This window comes from Agelaius phoeniceus (assembly GCF_051311805.1).
Source record: "Agelaius phoeniceus isolate bAgePho1 chromosome W unlocalized genomic scaffold, bAgePho1.hap1 SUPER_W_unloc_1, whole genome shotgun sequence".
Classification (NCBI taxonomy): Eukaryota; Metazoa; Chordata; class Aves; order Passeriformes; family Icteridae; genus Agelaius; species Agelaius phoeniceus.
This window is the reverse complement of record NW_027509866.1, coordinates 3054824-3081272: the sequence shown is the minus strand read 5'-3', so window position 1 is coordinate 3081272 and position 26449 is coordinate 3054824. Positions and strand designations below refer to the sequence as shown.

The following is a 26449-nucleotide window of genomic DNA, read 5'->3' as shown; positions in this document are numbered from 1 at the left end:
CAAGCTGCAGGTTTTGTTGCACGGGTGAAGGGGTTGTTTAAAAGCAGTTGAAAAAATGAGGAGATGGGAACCTTTGCCCATGGAGAACCCATCTCCCAGATGTGCTCCTTGCCCTTAACAATGGCCCACTGGGGAAATGGAAACCCCCTGGCTGTGCACAGCTGCCCCCAATTTGCAAATCCAACCATGGGCAGTGAGACTTGGGCTGCCTGGGAAATTGTTCTGGCTGTGATGGCCCCTGGCAGGGCCAGCCCAGAGGCTGCAGGGCTGGGCCTTCATGCATTGGAATTAGTTTGGATAAATTCAAAGCAAATGAGAGCTATCAATACTGAAACAGGAATTCAGATTCCTCCAGGACACTTTGCTTTGGTAACTGCTCACTCGAGCTTGGCCTTGCAAAGTGTTCATGTCGTGGCAGGAGGAATTGATGCAGAATATCAAGGAGAAATTACAGTAATTCTGTTAAACAATAGTGACCAGGATTGGATTAGTCAACCCCATGACAGGGTAGCACAATTATCAATATTGCAATTTTAAGACGGATTGTGAAAAAAGGAGATCCACCTGCAATCACCACCGTTTGTGGAGATAAAGGGTTTGGATCCAGCAGCCCTAATAATGGAGCCAGAGTGTGGGTCCGGAGGCCAAATGGCCCTCCCGAGGCAGCTGAAGGAGCAGCTCCTGGGAAAGACAACTCTGAGTCCTGAAACCTGGGCAGGAACAATGGGAATGTGTCCCTGCAGCCAAGTGTTCTGTGTGAGAACAAGTAGATCTGACAGGATATTGTTTTACACATCCTGCCAGACCAAATCTCCCTGTTTGCCCCAAGGGCCCCTTTGGGAAATGCTCTGATCCACGGGGCTCCATGGGAAGGCTGCTGTGACACTGAGGGACTTGCACAGGAATTGCATCCAGGAGCCCGGGTGCCCCTCAGGGACTGGGACCCGGCCCCTTCCAGCCAGAGGGGAAAGGGCCCCCCCAGGCCTTGTTAGCCACAGACAGCATGGTAAAGCTGAACAGCAGAGGGCCTGGGGGCATTATTCTGGAATTAACATGGTGCCAGCTCCATGGACAACAGAATTCTTGTTCCTAACTCAAATGAGATTGAGAAAAATGGATGAAGAACAGTGTCACTGAAGTACTACTGGTGTCTGTAAAGTTGTACCTTCATAGTCAACCAGAATCTTTGTCTGCCACAAACACCTCTAGGGTTTCACCAAGGGGTTAGTCATCAAAATATAATGATGAGTTATGAAAATGTAAAGATCGGGGTAGGCAAAGTACTGCATGTCACCAATTGCTGGGTGTGTTCTCCGCTGGAGTTGGGAGGAATGGGGCTCCCTTGGAGGGCCCACCCTGTGGGGTGGCCAGAACTCTGTCCATGGGCTCTGCCTCGTCACTGTCAGTGCAGGGACAGGTACAGAAAACTGTGCTGTGGAACACAGTAATGCAATGATCAGTTGGACAGGCTTCACTAAGATTTCCCTTCAGGAGAAACCAAACCCTGTTCTAGTTCCAGATTCCACAGTGTGAGAGGATTTCTGTGCTTCACCATCACTGCCAATGTCAGTAGAACTTGGGGTGCTGGAACAGGTCAGTGTCAGTGTCACACCACTCTTGGCTGCAGGGCCACCATTTCGGGTCCTTCAGCAACAGCCACAAGGAAGAGTTGGGGCCCAGAGAACATTTTCCCCCAAGGAGTGCCTTGGGTTTCAGAAAGCCAAAGATTCTGGTTCACCCTGTGCCCCATGGGCACTGCCTCGTCCTGTGGAGCTTACAGTAATGAGATAAATTGATTATTAGAAGAAATAGCAAATGATCCTGTTATAATATCCAATAGCACATCCCAGGAGCTCCAATGGGATGGAATGGGGACTCCACAGACCCACATGGCCTTGGATTGTCTGCTTGCTGGCCAAGGAGGAACCTGGGCTATTCCAGGACAGGAATATTGCAGGAATGTCTATCAGTGCTGGGTTTGAGGTCCAACAGTCATGAATCACCTTGACAGAAAAAGCAGTACAAGAGTGGCAGCAAGAAGAAAATTCTTCTTGGTGGGATTGGCTTCATGGCTGCCAAATTGGAGGCTGCTGTGAAATGCATTCATGGCAGTGTCTGTCATCATTGCAGTGTGAGCACTTGGTGTGTTATGATTCCATGTTAGATTGGCTGTGACACTTTGTGCTGGAAATGGAGTATTGAGATTTGTCTAAAATGAGACACAGTCTCAAGAAAAAAGAGACTTTGATAAAGAACAGTGAATAGCAACTTATTAGGGCTATTTTAAAATGGATGCAAATTATAGCTCTAAGTAATGAACTTGAGCAGTACTTAATTGAAGAACAAAAGGTGATGCCTTTATGCCTAATACCTAAATCTAAACTGTGTTATTGCAATTGTTCTGAAGGTTGCAGTTCATCTGTTGGTCAAAGCACTGATTGAAGTACAGAGGCCTCACGAGGCCCTGACTGAGGACTGAACAACAGGCCCTGAGGCAAAGCTGAGCTCCAGATGAACCTTTCAACCAAATGAAATTTTTGAAACCACTCATTAATGAATCATCATTAGCAATAAAATCTCTGTATGTGTTCATTGGTGAAATATGGATTTACTTTTCTGTATTTTGAAACCAGAAAAGGCCCCATCTGACTTTGTTTGGGGCTGAATGGTCAAAGTCAGCTCCCTTGGATTCTCCTGGGGCCCTGGCCAGGCTTTGGGAGGAACCCAAGAGGAGGATGAAACCAGATGTTGCCACACTAGCAGTGCTGTCAGTTTGTCCATTCAGCACTGTCAGAGCTGGGCCCTCTCCCAGCGGGGTTGGAGCCTCACCTGGGGCTGGAGGCACCTGCAGCAATTGCCAGTGCCCAGGAGTGGCTCTGCAGCCCTTGGCTGTGACAGCTTCCCCAGCTGCTGTGTGGGTCTGGGGGATGGTAAAGGCTGAGGGTAACTGGGGCTGGATCTTTCTCAATCACTGCAGGCAATCTTTGGTGGGGATGGTTGGGTGCATTGCTGAGCTTCTGCTTTTGTAATTATTTTCTAATGATTATGTGCTTTGCTGAGCCTCTCCTACTGTAATTTTTTGCAGACATACATTATATAAATTACACAATTCCTTCAGTTGGTGTCTGTGTGTTTGGTGCTGACCCTGCCCACTGGCATAACTGACCCTGTGGGCTCCATGGAACCAAGGGACATTGTGACATTGAAGGGCCTCCTGTAACCAGGGGACCGTGGTGATCCTGTGGGGCCTAATGGAACCAAGGGGCCATTGTGACACTCTGGGGCCTCATGGAACCACAGATACCATTCTGACTCTGTGGGGACTCATGGGGACAAGGGGTCCATTGTTTTCCCCTCCCTGGCTCTGCCCGGTTCAGCCTTTCCCTGCCCCTGCCCCAGCCCAGCAGAGCAGCAGAGTCAGGTCAGGCCCTGCAGCAGGAACTGGAGGCCCTGGAGGTCAGGGACAGCCACTCTGTGTCTGGGATGCTCAGCAGATGCTCAGCTCGGGCAGCTCCTGCAGCCCCAGGGCCAGCCCCGCTGCCCAGCCCAGCAGCAGAGTTGGCCCCGGGGCTCCTCAGGCAGCTCCTGCTGGCCCAGGGACAGGGCAGCCTCTTGCCAGGGCTCCTCTGCACCCCCACGGGCTCCTGCCCTGCTCCTGGCCCATGCCAGCTGCCCCCAGAGCCTTTCCCAGGGGAACACGTCTGTGCTGGCCCGAGCAGCCATTGCTGCAGCCCTGCCCTGCTGCCCAGAGCCCCGAGCTGGGGCTGCTGCTCTGCAGAGCACGGGGGCTGTGCTGCCCGGGGCCCTGGACTGCCTCTGCTGGGCTCTGCTGCTCAGCCTGGGACACAGAGGCAGCTGAGGCTGCTCCTGCCCTGACCCCCTCCCACACGGGCTCTGCGGGGCCATGGAGGGGCTCAGAGGTGCCTGCCTTGTTCCAGGGCTGCCAGAGGGGCTCGGGGCTGCCCTGGATCCTCCCGGGGGAGATCCCTGAGGGGCAGAGGAGTCAGTGCCCAGACTCCTTTCCCTGTGCCTGCTGTGTCCCTGGGCTGCAGAGCTCTCCTGGCTCACAGCAGACATTCAGGCCTTGATCTCAGGGTGACCCCACCCTGGCCAGGCCTGTGCCCAGTGAGCTCCACTCCCTGCTGGTCCCTGGCACACTCTGTCCCTGCAGGTCCCCTGTGCTCTCCTGCAGCTCCCAAGGCCCTCCAGACAAACATTCCCCTGCCATCATCCCTGGCACAAGCTGCAGAGCCCCAGGAAGGTTCAGCACAGACCGTTCAGCATCTGATGGGCACTGGCCAGCAACCAGCAAAACCTGACCCAGACCTGAGTCCCCTGAAGGCCCCAGTGAGACCCTGATCTCATCCCACTGAGCCCTGGGAGAGCAAGGAACACAAGGAGCCCCTTGAGATTCCTGAGAGTGGCTCTGGAGGGGAGCAAAGCCTCCCTGCCCTGCCCTCAGGAGATGCCCTTTGCTGATGGAGCTGCTGTGCTGGAGCCCAGCTGTGTCCCAGCAGTGCCCATGGCCTGTCCCTGCCTGAGGTCACAGCAGGGACACGCAGCAGGACAGGGACCAAGCTGCCAGAGCACTCTGGCCTTGCACCCACAGCAGGGCTGGGGAGGGGAGTGTGGAGCTGGGGGGAGCAGATGTGCAAAGAGGCAGGGCCATTGTCCCTGGCCGTGCTGCTGTGCTGGGAGCCCCTTCCCTCAGCCTCTGCTCACAGGCACTGCCCCTGCAGAGCCAGAGAAGGGCTGAGGAAATGCCTTGGACACACAAGGCAGGGCAGACACTGGATATTATTGAAATGAACAGGGAACAAGACCCCTGAAAGTCTTTGTGGTACACAAGAAAAGTAGATGTCCATGTAGACATGCTCAGCAGAGGACTACAGTATTTTATAAAAAACATTATAACACTAGTATAATAATAAAAAAAGGTCTCAATGAAAAACTGCAGAACTAGGAAAAAAAGGCTGAGATTGTAAAGAGTTACATTCTTAAGGTTATAGAGCAGAAAAAGAGAGTTTACTGTTTCTTAAAAGATAAAGTCATCATTTTCCTCAGGGCATCCTTGAGCTCCTGGTTCCTCAGGCTGTAGATGAGAGGGTTGAGGGCTGGAGTCACCACCGAGTACAGAACAGAGACTGCCAGATCCAGGGATGGGGAAGAGATGGAGGGGGGCTTCAGGTGAGCAAAGATAACAGTGCTGACAAATAGAGAGACCACAGCCAGGTGAGGGAGGCAGGTGGAAAAGGCTTTGTGCCGTCCCTGCTCAGAGGGGATCCTCAGCACGGCCCTGAAGATCTGCACATAGGAGAAAACAATGAACACAAAACAACCAAATACCAAGCAGACACTAAAAGCAATGAGCCCAAGTTCCCTGAGGTAGGATTTGAAGCAGGAGAGTTTGAGGATCTGTGGGATTTCACAGAAGAACTGGCCCAGGCCATTGCCATGGCACAGGGGCAGGGAAAATGTATTGGCCGTGTGCATGAGAGCATTGAGAAAGGCACTGGCCCAGGCAGCTGCTGCCATGTGGGCACAAGCTCTGCTGCCCAGGAGGGTCCCATAGTGCAGGGGTTTGCAGATGGACACGTAGCGGTCGTAGCACATGATCGTCAGGAGGGAATACTCTGATCCAAGGAAGAACAGAAAGAAAAAGACTTGGGCGGCACATCCAGTGTAGGAGATGTTGCTGGTGTCCCAGAGGGAATTGTGCATGGCTTTGGGGACAGTGGTGCAGATGGAGCCCAGGTCAGCGAGGGCCAGGTTGAGCATGGAAGAAGAACATGGGCGTGTGCAGGTGGTGGCCGCAGGCTACGGCGCTGATGATGAGGCCGTTGCCCAGGAGGGCAGCCAGGGAGATGCCCAGCAAGAGGCAGAAGTGCAGGAGCTGCAGCTGCCGCGTGTCTGCCAATGCCAGCAGCAGGAAGTGCCTGGTGGAGCTGCTGTTGGACATTTGCTGGGGCTGCACATGGCGACCTGTTCATGGAGAAAGGACAGTGAAGAGTTAGAGGAGATTCCTGTAACCAAAATCAAAGCCTTTTCCCATACACCCTGCCCTGGAACACAAAGACAGCCTTTGGTGTTTAAGAGTTCTAGGGTTTTCTTTTTAAGCTCCCCCTATGTCTTTCCTTCTATTCTTAGATATCAGGAACTCTCAGGCCGAGGGCAGAGGCTTGGCTGGGGCACAGGAGGGAGGGGGCTTGTTCAGAGGGAGGGGTTGCACTGCAGGGACTCCTGTGGGCATCTCTAAACTCTCCCTGCCACAGCATTGCTGGGCTTTGTTTTCTCTCATTGCCTGATCTTCTCTCTGCTTCCTGCAGATTTTCCTCCTGCAGGTGTTTCCCTGTGCCTGATCTCTCCCTGCCAGCACTCACAGCCCCCAAATCTCTGTGCACTCTCCTTGGCCCTACAGAACCCTGCCTGTTTACAGGGCACTGGCTGGGGGCAGGTTCTGTTTGCAGCTTGGAGAAAGGACAGCTCAGACTGATCCTGATGGCTCCAGCAAAGGTGATGCTGCTGCTGTCCATGGGCAGAGTGGCTGAAAGCACATTAGGGATCTCCTGTGAACCTATTGGTCACTAAAAGCACAGTTCGGTTGTCTCAGGCACTTGTCAAAATTCATAAATAATAATTCATAATCATCCTTTAATATTTATCCCCCCTCCCAGCCATTCTCCAATAGCAGGAAACTAAAGGAAAAGTCTTTGGAAATTTTCTAATTTTTGTTGAAATCCTTTTCTTGGAAATAGTCTATGACTGACCAGAACCCCTCAGCATGTCAGATCTTCAACAGCATTTCACCTCCCCTGCACCAGAAATCTTCAGAGTTGTACTCACAGGCTCTGTAGGCATTGGGATGTTCCAGCTTGAGCAGATGGCTCCAGGAGCTGCAGCTGCACTGTCCTGCAGCCAGAGGTTCCTGTGCCAAGGGCTGGCAGTGATTGTGCCCCAGGCACTTCTCAGCCCCTTCCCAGCCCTGACTGATTGAAGCTCTCTGTGCCTCTGGGCTGTGCCCGGGCTGGCTGCAGGCAGTGCCCCAGCCCTGCTGGGCTGGCACAAGAGCTGCTCATCCAGAGAAATGTGCTTTTGAAGCTCTTCTTGGTGACCAGAAGCTGCCTCTGGGCCAGGAGCCCAGCCCAGCTCAGCAGCACAGACACAGCACAAGGACTTTAATCAGCCTCTGGGGCTTTGTGCTCAGGCCCTGAACATCAGTCCCTGAGAGGGAGATGAAGAAACCTCCGCAGAACTCCAAGGCAGAATCCAACTCCAAAGTTTCTTGGACTTTTAATGGGTCCCAGTGAGGGACACGACTGAGAAAGTGTCCCCAGGCCCCAGGCAGAGCAGAGAACTGCAGGCAGTGATGACAGGTGGGGACAGAGAGAAGCCAAGTCTTGGTGCCCTGGGGCACAGCAGGGTCTGTGCCAGCAAGGGCTGGGAGGAGACACCTTGTGCTGAGGCCCTGGGGCCTCCTGGCACAGCCCCAGCCAGGCTGGGCACTGTCAGCCCCTTGTGCTGCCCTCAGCATCCCCCCCTAGCCCACATCCCAGTGGCCTCAAGGATCTGCTGCAAGGAGTCCCTGGGGAGCCTTGCTCAGCAATGGCCCTGGGGGCTCCTGAATGCTCCCTGCAGGGACTGCAGGTTTTTCAAAGGACTTTGGCTTTGGCTTTTGCCTTGGAGTCTCTGAGAGGTTTGTGCAATCATGGCCTCCAATTATCTGCTGTAATTAGTTACTGGAGAGGCTTTGTCAGTAACAACACTCAGTGGGGCTCATTAATACTTCAGGGTACTTCCATTCTTTTAAGGTACTTGGTGTTTCCCTTTTGATCCAGACTCTGTGAGAGGTTTGTGCAATCATGGCCCCAATTATCTGCTTTAATGAGTCCCTGGAGAGCTTTGTACTGACACTCAGTGGTGCTCAGTAATGCTTTGAGCTTCTCACATTTTTTAAGATAGTTTGGAATTTTCTTTCCACACTGAGACTCTGAGAGGTTTTTGGTCAATCCTGGCCTCCAATACTCTCCTCTAAGGAGTCCATGAGGAGCCTCTGTTGGGATGGACCTCACTGAGACCCATTCATGCTTTGAGACACTTTGGGGTTTTCTTCTGACTTTGACTCCTGGAAAGGTTTGTGCAATCTCCTCTCAGGCCCTGAGGTTCCAGTGCTCAGCTCCAAATGTACCTCAGGGCTCATCAGGATGCATCAAGTCCTGACAAACCATGGCTCTGCCTTGATTTCCCTCTGCTCTTATGCAGTTTATCAGGAATGTATCTGGAGTGATTTTGGTTTGCTAATATGAGATTTCTCAGCCAATGCATCTCTTAGTGCAGTGGGATCAGTGTTGGCTAATTACCATTGCACTCACTGGAATATATTTACTCATTTCCTGCTGTGAGATGGGATTAGGAGAAAGGCAAAGTAGGCTCAAAATTTTAGAAGTGTATATAGAAAACTTTATTACCAGTAAATAGAAGAAAGAGTAATAAGAATCTGAACACTTCTCCTCTCCCTACAAGCTTTTCTTTCTTACTGACAATGCAAGGAGACAAAACCTGAAAGTTTCAGTCAGTTTACACCATCTAGAACAGTCTTTCTTCAGTTCACTTAGGGAGAGGAGTCTCTCTTTCATGCTATGGAGACTCCTCCATAAGAAAAAAGTTCTCCCGTGGCTCTCAATTCCCATGAATAGCAGCTGCCCAGAAAATCTGCAATTGTGAAGTCCCTCCCATTTTTCACAGCTTTCCCCACAGCTGTGTTTATGGGCCATGTCAGCTTATGGGGTATGAGTTTAAAGATGAGCTGTTCAAGAGCAAGGATTCTCTTCATCTATTTCTGAAATCATCTTCATCTCTGAGAACAGAGATCTTCTTCTTCTCTCCCTGAGGGCACAGGATCTCACCACTCTTCTCTCTTTCTCTGTTCAAACTTCTCATAGGATCACAGCTACATCAACATTTGCTTACTTTAGCATGGAGGCCTTTGCTGAACAAGTCATCTCCCCATATTTTAAATTAGTTATAGGGAAAAAGAGAGTCTGATATATTAATTACATCCTTCTCCATTGCTTTACAGGAGGATTTCAGCCCCAAGATCAAGGCATCTTCTCATCCCTTCCATCTGGGACTCAACTTTCCCTTAACTGACCTGGGTGTCTTCATGTTCCTCTGTGTGCCTGCACTTTGTCCTTTTCTCTCACTGGAGGGAGGATGGAAGCACTGAAAGAGTTCATATCTCACCAGGGCCTGCAGATGGTTCCGTGACCCCGGCCGGGCTCGGTGCTTGCGGCCGGAGCTGTTTTACGATGGAGGTTTCTGCAGCGGCTGCGCTGGGGCTGTGTCAGGATGGGCCGCGCTGGGACAGGGCCAGGATCTCAGCAGCCAGGCCAGAGCACAGCAGCAGCACGGCCGGGGCCGATGGCTTCTCCTGCCCCTGCCCGGGGCTTGCGGCTGAAGCCCAAGGGTGGCAGAATCTTGGCCGAGCCGGCCCGGCCCGGGGCTGCTCCTGGGGCCCGGCGGATCCTGGCTGGGCCCGGGCTGGCGGCGGGGCAGGGCTCAGCAGGGCCCAGATGTTCCCAACTGCAGCCATGGCCCGGCCCGGCCTCGGCCCCGCGGCCTCCCCTGCCCTGCCCGGCAGCCGATGGGGCCTGGCGGGGTCCCTGGGAAGGGGCCCGGCCCCACGGCAGGAGCCGCCCGGCCCGGCCTGGCTGAGACGGGGCCGGGTCAGCCTTGTTACCTCTGTGCCAGCCAGAAGGGAAAGAGACCCTCCCAGGCTTTCCCATCTTTAACATGTGTCTTCACAGAGGCATGTACAGTTTCCTTACTGGTTTAACAGATTGTCAATTCTCAAAGCTAAATATTGATTGGATTTTTAGTCAGACACGGAGGAAACTGCTAGCAGCTTCTCTTAGAACATCACTTCCATGATGCCAAACCCTCACAACAGCACAGAGCCCAGAGCTCCTTTGTCCATATGTATCGGTCATGTGCCCAAGTCCTCAAAAACCCTTCTTGGGAGATCTCTGGGCCCTTTCCAAGGTTTTTTCAACTGAAAACATTCAGCTCAGAGTCTAAGAAAATCACCAGAGGCCATGGCCAGCCTGACCTGTCTGTCCTTGCTACTTTTTTCTGGGAGCAATCTTTGGAAATATGGAATTTGGGAGGCCAAATTCTAATTTTGGCCATGGATCCTGGACATGAAGGTTGGTTCTTTTCCATAGGAAGGAAGGAACAGAGCCCCAGTGTTTGCCAGGCAGAAGAGAGGTGACCACCAGAGGACAAGGCCAGCCAGAAGGGGCAGGTTTTTTTCTGAGAGAAACCCTTGCATATAGAAAAATTTTTTTGAGAGAATACCAATTTTGGCAATGGACATTTAAAAAGAGGGATGGTTCTTTTCTATAGCAAGGAAAGCACGGAGCCCCAGTGTTCCAGGAGCTGATGAGAGGCATTCCTTGACATCACAACATCAGCCAGAGCTTTCAGGTGGCCCCTAGGAGGCCAAACCAGCCAGGCCTGTTCCATGTTCCCTCGGTTCCATGGGGCCCCACAGTGTCCCAATGGTCCCTTGCTTCCCTGAGGCCCTGAGGAGTCATAATGCCCCCTTGGTGACACCAGGCCCTGAAGGGTCCCAATGGTCTCCATGGTTCCATCAGGCCCCACAGAGCCATAATGGTCTCTGGGTTCCATGAAGCCCCACTGTGTCACCATGGCCCCTTGGTTCCATGGGCTCCAGTGGTGCCACAATGATCCCCTTGGTTCCATGAGGTCTCCACAGTGTCCCAGTGATCTCCATGGGAAGGGAAGGACCCAGCCCCAGTGTTGCAGGGGCAGCCACCAGAGGCCAAGGCCAGCCAGGTTTGATGGTACTGGCAGATTGTGCCTGGGAGTAACCCTTGGATATACAGAATTTTGGAGGTGGAATCCCAATTTCAGACATGGACACCTGGAGGATAAGGATGGTTGTTTTCCATTGGAAAGAAACCATGGAACACTGATACAACAGTGACATTTGGGGATTTATGGGGAGCATTGGGGATTGTTTCTGCACCTCGTGACCCAACAGGAGCTTTTCTAATAAATGTTGCCTGAAGCTCCCACTGTGCCCATGACAGGAACCCATGTGAGTGTCTGGGACATCCCAGCTCTCTGGCAGCCTGGGGACTCCTGGGATGTCACCATGGAATGGCTGTGACTGCCTCTGACCACAGGGCTCTTTACCAGCCCCAGAAAGCCCTGGGAGGTCTCCATGGAGCCCCTGTCTCTGTGTGTGACATTCCAGCTCTGGAACAGCCTGGAGACTCTTGGAAAGTCCCCACGGAACCCCTCTGAGGGCCTGTGACAAATCTGATCCTTAGCAGGCAACCATCACCAGCCCCCTGTTGCTATGCTCAGTCCCTTGGCAGCTCCATGGAGACCCCATGCCAGGGGTGGTTGCCATGGCCACCAGGGCTGGCACCAGCTGGGATGCTCGGTTTCCACGGGCCGGGCTTCAGGAATGGGATTCCCCAATTTCCTGCTCCCGCTAAAACCGCGCTGCCCTCGCTGCCCTCCCGCCTCCCATGAAAAGCACAAAAGGCAAAGATCCCGGGCTGGGATAAGAACAATTTATTGGGAACAGCAACAAGATAAGGAGCAAAAGGAACAGAATCAATATTGATAACAGAAGGGATAAGTAAAACTATTTACAGAAAAAACTACAACATCAACAACTAGTTCTTCCTGGCAATGTATTTCCTCCTGTCTGGAAAGGAGACCCTTTTCCTCAGGGAGAGAGAGAGAGAGAGTCCCTTTCCTGCCCCTGGCAATGACCTGAGGTGGGAGTGAATGTAATGACAGGGCCATGGCCAGACCCTCATGTTCTCCAATCCCACATCATGTCATTGCCAGGGGCAGGAAAAGGGGCAGGTGTCTTCCCAGCATGGATCACAGGGAACATGGATCACCAGGGCTCTGACCAACGTGGGGTCTCCAATGGGGGATAAAGCTGGAGCAGTGCATTAAACTCTTCCTGCAGTTGGGGCATGTGCAGGGCTTCCCTTACTGGTGCCTCCGTTGGTGTCTGCTCAAGTGAGAGCTGCTGGTGAAGCTCTTCCCACACTGGGGACACTCGTAGGGCCTCTCCCCAGTGTGGATGTGCCGGTGGGTGACAAGGGTGGAGTTGTGCTTGAAGCCCTTCCCGCAGTCGGGGCAGAGGAAGGGCCTCTCATCCGTGTGAATCCGCTGGTGCTGGAGGAGCTGAGAGCTGGTGTGAAACCTCTTCCCACACTCGGGGCACTCGTAGGGCTGCTCCCCTGTGTGGATCATTTGGTGGATGATCATTTGGGTCTTCCTACTAAAGGTCATCCCACATTCCCCACAGTTGTATGGCCTTTCCCCAGTGTGGATCCTCTGGTGGCAGATCAAGAGAGACTTCTGCCTAAAGCTCTTCCCACATTCCCCACACTCATAGGGTCGTTCCCTGGTGTGGGTCTTCTGGTGGGAGATCAGGTTAGAGTTCTGGCTGAAGCTCATCCTACATTCCCCACACTCGTAGGGCTTCTCCCTGGTGTGGATCCGCTGGTGCCTGATGAGGTGGGAGTTGCGCTTGAAGCCCATCCCACAGTCAGGGCAGCAGAAGGGCCTCTCATCCGTGTGAATCCGCTCATGCAGGAGGAGATCAGAGCTGGTGTAAAACCTCTTCTGACACTGGGGACACTCGTAGGGCCTCTCCCTCTCCCCAGCGTGGATGCGCTGGTGCCTGATGAGGGTGGAGTTGCGCTTTAAGCCCTTCCCACAGTTGGGGCAACGGAAGGGCCTCTCATCCGTGTGAATCTGCTGGTGCTGGAGGAGACTGGAGCTGGTCTGAAACCTCTTCTGACACTGGGGACACTCATAGGGCCTCTCCCCAGTGTGGATGCGTTGGTGGGTGATGAGGGCAGAGCTGCAGCTGAAGCCCTTCCCACACTCCCCACACTCATAGGGCCATTCCCCAGTGTGGATCATCTGGTGGCTGATCAGGGTGCTGCTCTGCCTGAAGCTCTTCCCACACTCCAAGCACTTGTGTGCCTTCTCCCCATTGTGAAGCTGCTCATGGACCACCAGCTCCATGCTCGGGCTGAAGCTCTGTCCACCTTCCTGGCTCAGGGTGGGTCTTTCCTCCTCAGAGCACCCTGGGCTGGGTTTGGAGCCCCTTCTCCTGTGGGATCTCTGGGGATTTTCCTCCCCATTGGATTCCTAAGCCCTGGAGTCACTCAAAATGGCCTCTTCCATGAGTTTCTGCTGTGGGGATTTCTCCTCTCTGGTCTCCATGCTCAGATCCTTCCCGGGGAGAGGAAGGACAAGGGGAGGATGGGATTTGCCTCCGTGCCAGAGGGAAGGGGAAGGAGATCCCCCCAGTGCATCCCCAGCAGGACGGGGTTGGCAGCAGGGTTGTCCTGCACCCAGGGGCTCTGCTGGGCTGGGAGATGGAGCAGGAGAGAGGGGGAAAGGGGCACTGACTTCCTCCTCACCTTCCTGCGTGTCCCGGGCCTCCTTCCTCTTCCTTGCAGCCTCCTCCTCCATCTGGCAAAGGTTTGGGGATGTGAAATCCTGTTCTGGGAGGAAAGCAAGGGATGAGCGCATTGAATTTTTACTGGTTTGAAGACAAACCTGGGGGAGAGTCTAAACCAGAATTACAATTTAATAAGAAAAGAAGATCAAGGTAATGATACAGAAACACTGCCTTAAACTGACAGAGTCAGGATATAACCTGACACCCTGTTGCTGGTCAGGCTGGTGGCTTCAGTCCCATTAAATGGTGGCTGCAGTCCTGTTGAAGTGATGAACGTGATTCTGTCCAAGCAGTGATCCTGTAGAAGGGTCTGGTCTTCCTCTGAAGGTCCAGTGGTGGTTCTGGAGCTCTTGTCCTCTGGGAATCCAGTAGGCAAGCTGCTCCTGGTGTTGCAAGGCTCACCTTATATGCAGGTAGGAATGCTTGGATCCTCCCCCTGGGCGGAGCATGCCACAATGGGAGGATGGAATTTGATCAGTCCTGCAGTGACACTCAATGGCCCATTCCCAGAAGATATCTCCCCTGGAGGGCGTTATCAGGGCTGAGTCATGGAAGAGATCAAGAACACTGCCCCACCTGTTTACAGCAGTTGATGGGGATGGGCATTGAAAACATGCATTTGGTTCCATCTTACATTGCAGCCTGAAACAGTGGGGGAATCCCTGCTCAGGGGGTGAACACCACCCCCCTTACCCAAACTGGCTCAGGTGTAAAACCCCCACCCTGGGAAGGCCACACACACAGGGGACAATGTCACACTTGCCCTGCTCCAGGGCAAATGGCATCTCTCTAATATTTCCTTAACCAGATTGCAAAATTATTTTGGCACAGTGAGTTCAGGGCACTGTTCTTTGACCCCAGTTGCCTTTGACTACAGCATGGTTCCTTCCTCTGAGGAGGTTGTGGGTCTCTCTGGAGGAACTCTTGGAAACTTGGATGCAGCTTCGTCTGAGCGACCTATGGGAGAACTGATGAGGAAAATGGCTGTTGTGGGACTGGAGTGTAAAGAAAATATTTTGTTGTCCCTCCTTGAAAAGTTTGTTAAAATCGCTGGAGGAAATGGAGCAAATGATACCAGCAAGACTGACAAGGTTCATTCACCACATGGTGAGGAACACAAGGATGCTAAAAGTCCCACAAGAAGCCCAGCTCAAGTAGCTAAATTCCCAAATAACTACTGAATTCCCAGGCTTGGGTTTTTTCCATATGTGAGAATCATTATTCTCTTCATCCCTGTCACCTTTGTGACAGCTACACAGAGCTTTCCCTTCCTTTTAATAATATCTTTAATGGGCCAAATTTGCACTTTTCTTTAATTGTAACCTGCCAGCAGCTGAGCTGGAGCTGTGCAGGAACCAAGGAAACTTGGAATTGCCACAGAATTGCTTCTATTGTCAGCCAGTGCTGCGGCGGCCGTGGGGCAGAGGGGTGGGAAAGGGGGGTCCAGGGTGGCAGTGGAGGAAATGCTGGGCCCGGGGGCTGAGCACAGGGCTGAGCACGCAGAGATGGTTTTGTTCTTGCTGAGCTCGCACTGAGCCAAGGCCTGTCCTGCCCCTCATTCAGCCACGCTGGGGAGGGGCTGAGGGTGTGGGGGAGCTTGGGAGGGGACACAGCCAGGACAGGAGATCCCAGCTGACCCCAGGGATAGCCCAGACCATAGGACATCATGATCAGTGCATGAAGTGTGGGGAACAAGGAGGAAGGGGGCACATTTGCAGTGAGGGTTTTGTCTCCCCAGGTAACACTTAGGCAGGATTGGGCCCTGTTTCGCCAGTGGGCAGGGCCCGCACCAAAGACACAGACACCAACTTAACTTAAGGAACAGTGTAATTTAGATAATGCAAATTTGCAAAAAATTACAAAAATATTAGGTAGGCAAAGCAAATAATCATTAGTAAATAATTCCAAAAGAGAAGATGTTGAAATGAGTATCACACAACTGTCCATTTCTGGCTGCAGGCTCTGGAGATTCTATCTCTGCCTTCAATCAGGGTTGCATTCCCTAAAGAATCCTGGTACCAAATCCTGCTTTCCAAGGCTGGAACAGTGTCTCAGGTTTAGCTGGGTGTGTATTCAATTACCCTCTGTTAAAGTTGGGGCAATTATCATCTGTCAATTGAGCAATTTACTTTATCTCTTCCGCATGAATCCTCCCTCCAGGGAGATATCTTCTGTTAATGGGCCATTGAGTGTCACTGATAAAAATTCCATCATCCCATTGTGAGAAGATCTGCCCAGAGGGAGGAGCCAAGCATTCCTACCTGGATATAATCTGAGAATGTGAACAACAGAGTCAGCCTTCTCCCACAAGATTCCCAGAAGAGCAGCTTCCAGCTCCACTGGATCCCAGAGGAAGACCAGGCCAATCGATGCCGCATCTGGACCTTCAGAGGAAAACTCCACCCTTCTACAGGATCACTGCTCCAACAGAACCACACCTGTCACTGCAGGAGCACTGCAGCCACCATTTAACAGGAGTGCTACCAACACTCTGACCCACAGGGTGTCAGGTCGTATTCTTACTCTGTAAGTAGTTTTTAGTACTACTGCATTTGTATTTTTAATTTTCCTTCTGAAGAACTGTTATTCCTATTCCCATTGACTTTGCTTGACACCTCCTTCTTTTGAAAATTATAATTCCAAGGGAAAGGATTAACATTTTACATTTCAAGGGAGTCTCCTGCCTTCCTTAGCAGACACCTGTCTTTTCAAACTGACACAATGCCCTGGGACAGCCAGGCAGGTGAGGAGGAAGTCAGTGCCCCTTTCCCCCTCTCTCCTGCTCCATCTCCCAGCCCAGCACGGCCCCCGGCTGCAGGAAAACCCTGCTGCCAACCCCGTCCTGCCGGGGATTCACTGGGGGGGATCTCCTTCCCCTTCCCTGTGGCACGGAGGCAAATCCCATCCTCTCCTTGGCCTTCCTCCCCCAGGGAAGGATCTGAGCATGGAGACCAGGGAGGACAAATCCCCACAGCAGAATCGCCTGGACGATGTCATTTTAAGTGGCTCCATGGTGCAGAATTCCAATGTGGAGCAAAAGCCCCAGAGATTCCATAGGAGGAGGGGCTCCAAACCCAGCCCAGGGTGCTCTGAGGAGGAAAGACCCACCCTGAGCCAGGAAGGTGGACAGAGCTTCAGCCCGAGCATGGAGCTGGTGGTCCATGAGCAGCTTCACAATGGGGAGAAGGCCCACAAGTGCTTGGAGTGTGGGAAGAGCTTCAGGCAGAGCAGCACCCTGATCAGCCACCAGATGATTCACACTGGGGAATGGCCCTACAAGTGTGGGGAGTGTGGGAAGGGCTTCAGCTGCAGCTCTGCCCTCATCATCCATGGGAATCCCATTCCTGAAGCCCGGCCCAAGGAAACCGAGTATCCCAGCTGGTGCCAGCCCTGGTTGCCATGGCAACCACCCCTGGCATGGGGTCTCCATGGAGTTGCCAAGGGACTGAGCATAGCAACAGGGGGCCGGTGATGGTTGCCTTCTAAGGATCAGATTTGTCACAGGCCCTCAGAGGGATTCCATGGGGACTTTCCAAGAGTCTCCAGGCTGTTCCACAGCTGGAATGTCACAGGCAGAGCCAGGGGCTCCATGGAGACCTCCCAGGCGTTTCTGGGGATGGTAAAGAGCCCTGTGGTCAGAGGCAGTCACAGCCATTCCATGGTGACATCCCAGGGCACCTTGGGCTGCAAAGGCACCGATCTGTCACAGGCACTCACGGGGGCTCCACGGTGACATCCCAGGAGTCCCCAGGCTGCCAAACAGCCGGGATGTCCCAGACACTCACAGGGGTTCCTGCCATGGGCACAGTGGGAGCTTCAGGCAAAGTTTATTACAAAAGTTCCTGTTGGGTGAGAAGGTACAGAAAGAAGCCCCAATAGTCTCCACAGATCCCCAGATATCCCCAAGGACCTCCAGAGTTCCTAAACTCCTTCTAGGAGTGGAGCATTGGAGCAGCTGGTTCCAATCTCAGCCTCAGACTTTTCAAGTGTTTGTGTGTAAAAAATTATCAAGGTGGAATTAAATCATTACAGTATTTGTCCCACAGGATTAAGGATAGGAAAACAGAGATATTTATATAATTATCTACTATGGTAATGATTAAATAAAATTATCTTTATCAGAAATATTTACAGCAAGGTATTGGAGTTGTAACATTTATATAACATTATATTATATTATATTATATTATACACTATGAAGTGATTTCAAAGCAATTTTGTTAAAGCAAAACCAGTAATTAAGCAGAGATTGATGTCAGTCCCCCAGAACAATGACCATGGGCAAATCCCTTTGGCTCAGCCTGGAGCAGTGAATGACCTTCAGGGTGTCCCCATACAGAGAGGAAACTCTACACCCTCCAAGAAGGGAAATAGGCTTTTCTAGTGTGAGGTGCTGCTCTGTCAGTCGGGTGTGCCCAGGCTGGGCCAGCTCAGCAGCTCTGCAGAAGCTCTCACTGGTGTCACTTGGTTGTTCCTTTCTCTGGGGAGTTTTCCAGTGCTGTCACAGCTTCAGCTCCCGCTAAGGATGTTCAACTTTGGGATGGAGGAGTCAGACTTGTTTCTGCAATATTCACCCCAAAATCAGCATGACCCCCCCCCCCCTTCATTTCCCACTGGGGCCTTTGCAAACAGGCCCTTGCTGGAGTTGTTGGAGGCCATTGCAGGCAGAGCCTCCTGTTCCAGCAGGAACTGCCTTTCCTGTGCCATCAGCAGGGCAGGTCCCGCTGCAGGAAAAGCCCCAGGCCAGCCCCAGCACAGGGAAGGCCTCAGGCACAAGGGCAGAGTGCCGTGCTGGGAGCTGTGCCAGGGAGAGCCTGAGGCACCAAAGGCACCTTGGCAGCAGCAGCTGCTTGCAGCCCATGGCCAGAAGCCTCCCTTGGCAGCCCGGCCTGGTGGCCACCACTGCAGAGCTGCTGCCTCAGGGCTCATTCCTGGCTGGCCTCTGAAAAGCCACTTCTGCTCCAGGAGCCTGACTGGGAAGCCATTGGCCCCAGCACCTTGGGGACAAGATATCAATGACAAAACTCTTCATGCCAGCAGAGCCAAGGCAGGGGCAGAGGAAAGGGCAGAGCCAGGCCCAGGGGACAGGGCTGCCATGGTGATGGCTGTGAGGTCACTGCCCCTTGCAGCAGCCTGGCTGCCCTCAGCAGACATTCTGGCCAGAAGCGTTGTGAGGGCACCCAGCACATCAGAGAACCCACACTACAGGAATTCTGTCCTTGGGGATAAGAGGGTTTCACTGGGTCAGGTTGCACAATGCTCCTGCTCTTGGACAATTCCTGGGATGGGAAATCCACTTCTCTGGAAAAACAGCTGCAGTTTTGTGCCACTCTCATCCTTGAAAAATATTTTCTCTTCTAACAAATGTAAATTCTCCCTCATTCAGTTTAAAGGTATTGACCCTTTTATCACTGCAAGATTTGGGAGAAAATAACTTTGATCTCTATTTTTCCATTTTCACAGACCTTGGAGAGGACGAAAAAACTCGCAATGTGAGGTTTGGAGGCCTCATCACAAAATCAGGAGGTAGAGGCTGAGGGCTCCATGCTCAGTGGTGTGGAGACTGAGGACAGAACAGGAATAGCGTGGGAGGGATTGAAGGGTGGTTTCAGAGAGGCTGGAGCTTTTCTTCCTAGAGCATATAAGCATGAGAAGGAAATAATGGCAGCAAGGGCATCTGGGGAGGCCCAGAGTGGACACCAGGAGAAAGGAATTTCCCTGCCAGGGCAGGGCTGTGGTGCAGCACGTCCCCCAGCAGGAGCCTGGAGCAGCCCAAGGCTTTGTGTGGGCAGGCAGAGGCAGGCAGGAGGCAGAGCTGTCAGCAAAGGAAGGGGCCAGCCAGGTGGGGCAGCCGGGGGATGCCCACAGCCTGCAGGGACAGAGGTGCAGGTTTGCTCAGCACCAGAGACACCTTTGCCTTGCTTGTCCCCACCTGTCATCACTGCCACCAGTGTTCTGCTCTACCTGGAACCTGGGGACACTTTCTCAGTCCTGTCCCTCAGAAGGATCTATTTAAAGTATGAGAAACTTCAGTGTTTCATCCTCATTTTGAGTGCCTGAGAAGTTCTTTGAGCACATTCTGAGGGACTGAGTCTGATGCAAGGAGCACCAAAGCCCCAGAGGGTCATTACAATCCTTGTGCTGTGTCTGTGCTGCTGAGCTGGGCCGGGCTCCTGGCCCAGAGGCAGCACCTGGCAAGGGCAGCAGAGCTACAGAGAGACAGCTCTGGCCAGGAGCAGCTCCTGTGCACAGCCCAGCAGGGCTGGGACACTGCCAGGGCCCCTCTGGGACACCAGCAGGGCACAGACAGAGCTCCCAGGGGCTCAGCACTGGCAGAGGCTGTGGCATGTCCCAGAGGGGACTGTGTCACAGCAGCACCTCTGTGGCTGTGTCATGGAGGTACAGAGCAGCTGTGATGTCAGCAAGGGGCTGTGTGACAGCACAGAGTGGGCTGTGTGAGGTCACAGATTGGGCTGTGACATCACTGTGTTTGTTTTGTGAGGTCATTGTGGTGACTGAGCATCATAGAGGGGACAGTGTGACATCACAGAGCAGATTGTTACATCAAGGCGTGGCTGTATGACATCATAGAGCTGGCTGTGAGGTCAAAGTGTGTGCTATGACCTTACAGAGTGGCAGTATGACATCACAGAGAGGGTTTTGTGTCATCACTGAGGGGGTTGTGACATCACACAGCTGTCTGTGACATCATAGTGTGAGGCCATAGAGCAGATCTTGCCATCATTGAGTGTGGCTCAGTGACATGAGGGAGTGGGTTGTGACATCACTGGCTGGCTGTGTAATATCATAGAGCAGACTGTGACATCACAGAGACTTCTGTGACATCATACAGCAGCTGTATCACATCATAGGGTGACATCTCATAGTTGGCTGTGTGACATCACAGGGGGCTGTGTAACATCACAGGGGCTGTGTGACATCACAGGGGCTGTGTGAAATCACAGGGGCTGTGTGAGGTCCCTGGGGAGGTCACTCTGCCCCGGCCCCCCTCACAGGTCCCCCCAGAGCAGTCCAACCCTGCTCGTGCACAGCGGGCTCCCCTGTCCCCCCGGGTCTCCCCGCCCCCGGCGCCGCAGCCTCCCCCAGAGGATGTTCCACGAGATCAACCCCAGAGCCTGACATGGGGACGGGGGCCGGGGCCCTGGGGGTGGCACAGGGGGACAGGGACCCCCCGGCAGCGTCCCCGTGTCCCCCAGGGCCAGAGCCTGGGCCAGGGCTCCTTCACCCTGGTACCAACGAGGCCTTGAGAGCGCTGAAAAAATCCCCAGCAAGGGAGCAGGAAAAACCAGATTGAATATTAAGGGACAGCAGCACAAAGTTCCTTGGCAAGAGTCACTCTGCTCCTGACTGGACACTTCAGGCACACCAAGAAAACAAAGCAACAACAAAACCAAACCAAATCCAGGCAATCAAACCAGAAATGAACTGAGAACTGTCCCTGTGTGTGTGACACAAGGACAGTGAGAACAAGGATGAAAGGGTTACGGCCCAAAAGCTTAACAGAGCTCAAACTTAACAGGACTTAAGTTACACCTTAACCTTAACTGATACCATCAATTTAACAATTTAGCAAAATAACAGGACTTAACACTATTTAACCTAACTTAAAACATATGACTTAGCAATTTAACAGAGGAATAACATTTAATATTCAACTTAGTTAATAAATTAAATTAAACTTAATACCTTAGCAACAGAACAACTCTTAGAAGCATTTAACTTCACTTAGACCTCATCACACACCCTTACTTACAGGCCTGACTGACTCAGCTGTCCTAGGCACTCAAACCCCTCAGAGAGCTGCATTTCTGCCACATTTCCCCAGCACAGGCACTCCTGTGTGCACACAGACCCAGAGTCAGTGCACGGCACCTGTGAGAAATTCCCCTGAGGGCAGGAAATGCTCCCTGTGGATCCTTTGGCATCTCCCCAGTGGGTGAAGGGTTGAGCCTGGAGGAGTGGGGGGATCGGCCTAGGCTCCGTCGCTGTTGGGGATCCCTGAGTGCAGCAAACGGGAGAGTTCCCGGCTGGGAGAGGCCCCACTCAGAGGGAGTCGCTGGCCCAGGAGAGCTCCAAGGGCTCCTTTTGGAGCGCTGTTTGCAGGGCCCCAAGAGAGGGGCTTCAGTCCCAGCAATGGTTCATCCTGGCCACACTTGGCACCAACAGCTTTCTTTGGCAGGGTGAGAACAGGGATGTTGTGCCACTGAGGGAAGAAAAGCAGTTCCCAGGGCTGCTCCTCCAGAAAGCAGGAGCTGGTTGGGCAGCAGCAGTGCCTGGAGCAGACAGTGTTTGTGATGAGCTGCAGAGGAGCTGAGCCCAGGGGCTGTTGGCCAAGGCCGAGCCCCAAGGAGCATTTCTCAGCTGGCAGGGCAGCCTGAGAAGGGGAGGGGGGAATGCAGCAGCACAGGGCCCATGGAACCAAGGGAGCATTGTGAAACTGTGGGGCCCTGTGAGACCAAGGGACCATTGTGACAGTGCGGAGCCCCATGGGTCCAAGGCGCCATTGGGACACTATGGGGCACCATGAAACCAAAAGAACATGGAACAGGTCTGGCTGGCTTGGCCTCCCAGCTTGACTGGTCCAGCTGACATTGGCATGTTGAGGGTCACTTCTCCTCTGCTGCTGAAACACTGGGGCTCTGTGCTTTCATGCCTATGGAAAAGAACTGTTCTTCTTGTCCCAGTGCCCATGGCCAGAATTGAATCCCACCTCCAACATTCCCTGTTGAGACAGACTGGAGGAGATTGTTGGCTCAAAACATTTCATGTGTGGGGGAGGAAGGGGCAGGTCCAGCCTTGCCCTGCCCTGGAACCCAAGCCCTGCCCTGCCCTGCCCTGGAACCCCAATCCCCCCAGAGCCTCTATCCCAGCCCAGCAGTGGCTGCCAGTCCCTGGCACAGCACAGGCAATGCTCCACAGCCACCTCTGCAGCCCCAGCCCAGCTCCTGAGGGACCAAATGAGCCCAAGCCCCACCTGGGGGAAGGGCCCAGGGAGACCAAGGGCTATTGAAGGCTGACCACAAGGCAAGCACACATCTTGACCCTGCATCCTCTTGGAATTTCCATCTGAACACTGCTGGAATCCAGGAGTTGGTAGCTGTGTGTGTGCTTCTCTATATCACATTTTTCTCTCTTCCTGTGTCTTCTTCTATTTTTGTCCCCTTGCAAATTTTGGTTAACTTAAAATTGAGCAAGCTACAAGTTTGTGAAGTTGAATGGGCCAAGTTAATGCTTTGAGAAGTGTTTTGTGTTGATTGAATGTTGTATTAAACCTTTTGCCAAAGTTTCTCTGATTTTCTAAATTTGCCAATAAAGGCTGTTTTGTTGCTTGGAGCTCCTGACAATCCCTTGTTGGTATTTCTCCAGCACATCCAACTCAGAGGACACAAAAACCTGTAAATTCCTTTTAAATGTCACATTGAGAGAGTTGTTTGGGGGATGAGAGTCAGGGCTTGTGTGTCCTGCTTGGCCCAGCCCAGGCAGGGCTTTCCCAGCCACATTCCACACTCCATTGCCCAGCTGGAGCTGCTGGTGCCTCTGAGTTGTGCTGCCCCAGCCCCAGGGACGCTCTCCTTGTCTGCCCATTCCCCCACGGTCTCTGGGCAGGGATGGCCTCACTGGGGGCTGCTGACATCCTCAGCAACTTGGAGGCTGCTGCTGAATTTCCCTGCTCCAGAGGCTTGTTCAGCCTTCAGCTCTTCAGTGCAGGAATTCAGTGTCCCAGGGCTCATGAACATTGAGAACACCTGAACAAGCCAAGCCTCTGGGAATCATTTGATTTTAATTTTCAAATCCTTTGTGGTTAAGTAGATCTCAGTAGTGTATTCAAACTGAATACATGATATTTAAAAAGACAGCAAGAAAAGATTTTTTAGGTCCTGTTTAGTTTTGTTTTCCTGTTAATTCATTGATATGTGCAATCTCCAATTGACACTGAATCCAGGTACCTCCTCATGCAGTTTGAATGGATATGAAAATCAAGACCCTTCATGGCTGACAATCAATCAGACTCTGTCTCTACCCCCACCCCACCATTTCCCCCATCCAAGCCCTGGCACTCACAGCAGCCTTGTGCAAATCTGAGCTCCCTCCAGCCCAGGCTGCACCTGCAGCTTTCAGCTCCTTGGCTCCAACTCCCACCTGCTTTCCTTGCAGAAGGAGCTGCCTGGGACACAGAGAGATGTTCATTTCTTGTCAGCCAACAAAGCCAAGGGAAGGCACAGCTCCATCAAATGCCAAAGTCATTCCTCTGCTGGATATTAAATCCACTTTGCACAGCAGACAGTGTCAGAGCAATGGAAAACACCTTCTGTGCCCAGCACAGGTCCCAAGGTCCCCCCAAGCCCTCCCTGCCCCGATTCTGCCCAGATTTGCTCTTTGCACACACGAGTCACAAACTGGATTCAGGAGCTCCCTCCATGCCCAGAGGGAGGAAAAGAGAGAAAGGGGATGAAGAGCTCTCCTGTGCAGAGCCAAGGTCCAAGTGCAGCCTCTGCAGTGGGAACCACAACTCATCAGGTTTGTGTCCTTTGGTCTCAGGGCCTGGTGACACTCAGAGGCACAGAAAGGTTTCTTGCCAACAAACACAAGCTGAACATTTGAACAGTTTAATAACAATCACAGCTCTTCTCTCAGCTCTCTCTGATGTCCCAGCAGCTTCTGACATGTCCACCATCCCCAACGGCTTTCTGAACAAGAATAGTTTTTAAGCAAATACATAAGAAATGGAAATTCTGTGATAGGTATAACCACAGTGAGATACTCAATTCATATTTTTTTTAACTTGAAAGATTTGGCCACTCCCTGAAGTTCAAAGCATGAAACCAGTCAGTTGAGAGGTGCTCAAATGACCAGAGAGCATCTGGAGGAGGAAATCTGAGAGCAGCAGGAAGGACACGGATCCAGCTGATCCAGTGAAGAGATGTCCTTAGACACGGCCATTTAAACAGGAGAGCTGGAAACACCACAAGGAAGGGGGTCATTAATTGTTAGACTGAATGTCAGTGGCAAAGGTAGAGGGGAAGATCTGTATTTCTTCCCTTGCCATCCTTCATTAGAAGGATCCAGTAGATCCAGGAAATCCCTGTTCCTCGTGGGAAAACGTTGCCATTACTTAAAATACTCAAGTGACCCAGATAATTAAGATTTGCTTGTATATTATGAAACTAACAGGTATTAAAACCTCTGCCCCTTTCCAGGCAGACATCAGCTGTGTTCCCATGAACAGGCAGTGCCACTTGTGCCCTGAGCTGCCCAGCTGGGATTGGATCTCTCCCAGAGCACCTGAGGGAGAGCAGAGCACCTTGCAAGCTGCAGGTCCCTGACAGCCCCGCAGGGCTCCTGTGCCATCAACATCTGCTCTGCTCCAGTCTGAAACAGGGCCCAGCATGGTGCTGGGATCATCAGAGAGCTGAGGTGTGTGCTGGAATTCAATGGCCTCCCCATCCCGCAGCAGCCGTGCATTTCCCTGCTGCAGCCTTGGTCTCCAGCCCAGCCATGGAGGCTCTTTGGGCTCTGGAGTGTTGCTGCAGCCCCCAAGGGCAGCTGAGCTCTGCCTTTGGCCCAGTCAGGCCTGGCCAGAGCAGGCCATGCTCAGCAATTGCTTGTGTGCGCCTGGCCTTGCTGTCAGCCCCGTGAGCGGCTGCGTGGCCCCTTTGTGGCCCTGTGCTGGCCCAGCCATGGTGGCCCAGCCCCTGTGCAGGCCCAGCCCAGGCCAGGAGCATTGCGGCTGGGAACGGCCCCTGTGCCATGGTGCCCACAGCAGCCTTGGGGCTCTGTGCCCCATGGCCTCCCTGCTGGGCAGCCTCTGCCAGCTCCTGCAGAGCCCGTGGCACCTGTGGGGCTGCACAGACAGCCCTGCCCCGGGCTCTGCCGGCCTCTGGGCCAGCAGAGAGGCAGCCAGGGCTGGCCATGGCCGGGAACAGGCCCTGAGCCCCGCAGGAGGATGGAGCTGGGCCACAGCCAAACTCAGCCCAGTCCAAAGCTGGGCTCAGCAGCCAGGGCTGCCAACGCATGGGCACAGAGGCTGGCACTGACAAATGTCCTGGGCCCCCTCCCTGCTCTGTCCCTGCCACCAAGGGCACAGAGCAGCCTCCTCTCTGGGCCACTTGCCTGTTTGCAATGCCTTGCACAGGCGCTGGCCCTGCCCCACAAGGCCTGGCCTGAGCCCTGCCCCTGCACGCTCAGCCAGGCTGAGATGGACACTGATGGTTTCTGGGCCGGGCTCTCTGAGCCCAGCCCAGCTCCCTGCAAGCTCTGCCAGCTGCCCTGAGCTCTGGGCAGCACCAAGGGCCTCTCTGAGCCCAGCCCAGCCCAGCCGGCTCTGGCCCCACAGCTCTGCTCAGCCCAGGCTGCTCTGGGCACTGGCCCCATGGCCTCAGCCCCTGCCAAGGGCACAGCAGCAGCTGCAGCTGCCACAGGACTCAGCCCCAGCCATGGGGGAATGTGCTTGGCCAAGGCCAAAGGAGGCTCCCTGGCTGCCCTGCTCCCCTCAGGCTGAGGTGCTGAGAGCTCTGCAGCCCCTGCTGCCATCCCATCTGCCCAGGGCAGCACCAGAGCCCCGGCCTTGGGGCCCTCAAGAGCTGCTCCTGCTCCAGGCCCAGGGCCCATGCCAAAGCTGGGACAGCAGCCACAAAGCTGTGCCCATTTCTGTTCATTGCTGTTTTGATGGGCATGGATCCTCAACCACTTGGAGGTTGGTGATGAATTTTATTACTCCAGAGGCCACTTCCTTCTTGAGCTCTTCAGTTGAGGAATTCAGTGACAAACGCTCATAAACATTTGTTTGAAACCCCCAAACAAGAAAAGCCCATGGGAAAAATTGAAGTTTTCAATTCTTCTCTAGTTAATTAGACATATTTCAGAATTGTATTCAAAGTGAATATACTATATTGAAAACAA

The 26449-nt window shown here is 53.1% G+C and overlaps 1 protein-coding gene across 1 annotated transcript in view; it reads left to right on the top strand.

The window, feature by feature from the left end:
* Nucleotides 1-26449, top strand: part of LOC143692441 (uncharacterized) — a 351032-nt gene that overhangs the window by 300666 nt on the left and 23917 nt on the right. The window contains exon 11 of the mRNA XM_077172674.1: nt 16647-16818. Coding sequence (XP_077028789.1) covers nt 16647-16818 — 172 coding nt within the window. The remainder of the gene's footprint in view (nt 1-16646; nt 16819-26449) is intronic.